Source organism: Aedes aegypti, chromosome 3 (genome assembly GCF_002204515.2).
Source record: "Aedes aegypti strain LVP_AGWG chromosome 3, AaegL5.0 Primary Assembly, whole genome shotgun sequence".
In the NCBI taxonomy this organism is placed as follows: domain Eukaryota; kingdom Metazoa; phylum Arthropoda; class Insecta; order Diptera; family Culicidae; genus Aedes; species Aedes aegypti.
The window spans coordinates 365,471,717-365,474,250 of NC_035109.1; the positions used below are offsets into that span (position 1 = coordinate 365,471,717).

At 37.2% G+C, this 2,534-nt stretch overlaps 1 protein-coding gene across 1 annotated transcript; it reads left to right on the top strand.

Annotated features, from left to right (window-relative positions):
• Window positions 1-602: 602 nt before the first annotated feature.
• Window positions 603-1,130, top strand: LOC5574761 (cytochrome c oxidase subunit 5A, mitochondrial). Its single transcript, XM_001661595.2, has one exon. It carries the CDS (start codon window positions 629-631, stop codon window positions 1,085-1,087), a length of 459 nt encoding a protein of 152 aa, XP_001661645.1. The 5' UTR covers window positions 603-628; the 3' UTR covers window positions 1,088-1,130.
• Window positions 1,131-2,534: the final 1,404 nt, after the last annotated feature.

The following is a 2,534-nucleotide window of genomic DNA, read 5'->3' on the forward strand; positions in this document are numbered from 1 at the left end:
TAAACTCGTGATAAGTTTTGATATCGGGATTTCAATTTTTAGAATTTGATTTTTAGGATTCCATTTCGGTTTACAGATATCGGGAGATTTAATTTTGCTATTTAAACCTTCAGTCTTCGCGCGGATTGCCACCATCAGAACCACCACGCTGCTGTTGTGTACGAAAAGCGAGGTTTTTTCACCAGTGTTGTACAATATACAACAGCGCGACGACTGAAGTGTTAATTAACAAGTTTAAGCATTTGATTTGAAGTAGGGAAAGTGTACCAGTTATGGCCATAGTGGTTCCCTATTTGGCCATATGCATTATTTCTATAACTTTCACATTTTCAATTTTTTCGAATGTTTTTAAACACACAAAACTTTTCAAAATGTGGACACATTCAAGTTATCACGTATGGCGAAATAGGGAACCACTATGGCCATAACTGGTACACTTACCCTAATTTGATTTAAAAATTTAACTTTTGAGATCTCGATTTGAAAATTTTGATTTTACGAATCAATTTTCCATGCTTCAAAACAGTTAATCTATCGATTCTTCGCCGAAAAATAATTTATAAAATCGCAGCAGCCATTGTTTTTGCCACGTTAACGTCATTCCGTTAACACTCGCAACCGCAAGAAGATGTTCCGAAGCAGTGCCGCTCATCTGCGAAAGATCCTCCAGGGAACGACCGGCCTCTCCGCAACCCGGTTCACACCTGCACGCCTTTCCCACGGAGGCTGCGGTGAAAGTGACGCCGAGTTCGACGCTCGCTTCGAGGCCTATTTCAACCGGCCGGATATCGACCACTGGGAGGCACGAAAGGCGATGAACGATCTGCTCGGCATGGATTTGGTACCGGAACCGAAGATAATTGTTGCCGCTCTGAAGGCGTGCCGTCGTTTGAACGATTACGCTCTGGCTATTCGATTTCTGGAAGGAGTCAAGAACCAGTGCGGTTCCAACGAGAAGGAAATCTATCCGTATCTGTTGCAGGAAATCAAAGCCACGCTTTGCGATTTGGGAATTGACACGCCGGAAGAGTTGGGATACGACAAGCCGGAACTGGCGATGAAAACTATTTATGATCTGGAGAAGTAGTTGATATGTAATTTATTATTGGCGATATAAAATAAAGGATTTCTTTCAATTTCTACTGTTTGGCGTTAAAAACTGAACATCTCGTTAGTCTATGGAAAACTTTTAGAACTAAACAAAACACAAATTTTCATGTAAAAAAATTGTTGATGTTTACACTGCCGTGATTCGCAAGTCAGTCCCATCTGCATTTTCGTCAAAATCGAGTTGAGTTCAGTTTTCAACATCTTTGCCAATGCTCTTTCAGCTGCGTTAATGAAATTATATGATTTGTTCGGAAAAATTAGGAAAAACAGCAAGTCAAATTGTCCCATAACAAAAAGTAACCGCATATCAGTCCCACTACAGAATTTCGCACCATGGAACACACAAATGTAACTTGTTTTGATCATATTTATATTCTTCTTGGAAAGATATCATAGTGATAAGCAAGTTGTGAAAGTTTCATTAAAATTGGAACATGTTCTAATCCTCTGGAATTTTTCGAATTTTTGTATGGAAAACGAGTTTTAAAACTTCACAGCCCATTTTGAATGTGACTAATATACACAGCCCATGTCTAATGTGACTAATACAGTTAAACCTCCATGAGTCGATGTTCCATTACTCGATATCGACTCATGGAACCATACTAAAAACCAAATTTCTGGTTACTATGATGGTCCTTTCAGATAGCTTTGCATTGCATTGCTGTTCCATGACTCGATATTTCCATGAGTCGATGGTCCCTTCAATATCGACTCATGGAGGGTTGACTGTATGCAGTTTTGGGTAGTACATTCCTATTCTTGTTTACGTTTGAATGCACATTTGATTGAAAACAGTTTGGCATTCCTGTTTACACCAACAGAATCAAGGGGGCCATGGATTCGAACGAATAACATTCGATCGAAAGTTTGATACGCCAGTGGAAGCATCAACCTTCTATTGCGTTTCTTTTGAAAGTTTTCCGTTCTGCGCACAATGGTCGGGCTATTGTATATTATTATGATCCTCAATTGAAATTGACCTAAAATTTGAATTTCTATGACTTTTATGACGGCAAACTGGCTGAAGTCAAAAAATTGAAAAATGTTACAATAAAATAAAGTACAAAATAAATAATTTAGGAATGCAATATTTTCCCAAAGTTACGCACTATCTGAAAGCTTATGGTTTAATACTTTTATTCAGCATGGGGATGAAAAAAATATTTGCTTGAAGTTTTAATTCTATTCAATATTACACTTGAGTAATTTTGATGATTTTTAACATGAAAAACAACTCTTGTCGCGTCATGTCGCTGCCATTTCGAATATTGCACATCAAAATGCATCCTTTGATCTTACAAAAAACGTTTAAATTTTTTGCAGAAATTTGCTGATTTGCAAGTTAGAGCTATTTGAATAATTCAATATTTTCATACATTTTGAAGATATTTTTCCTACAAAGTTTATTTAAAATATATTTC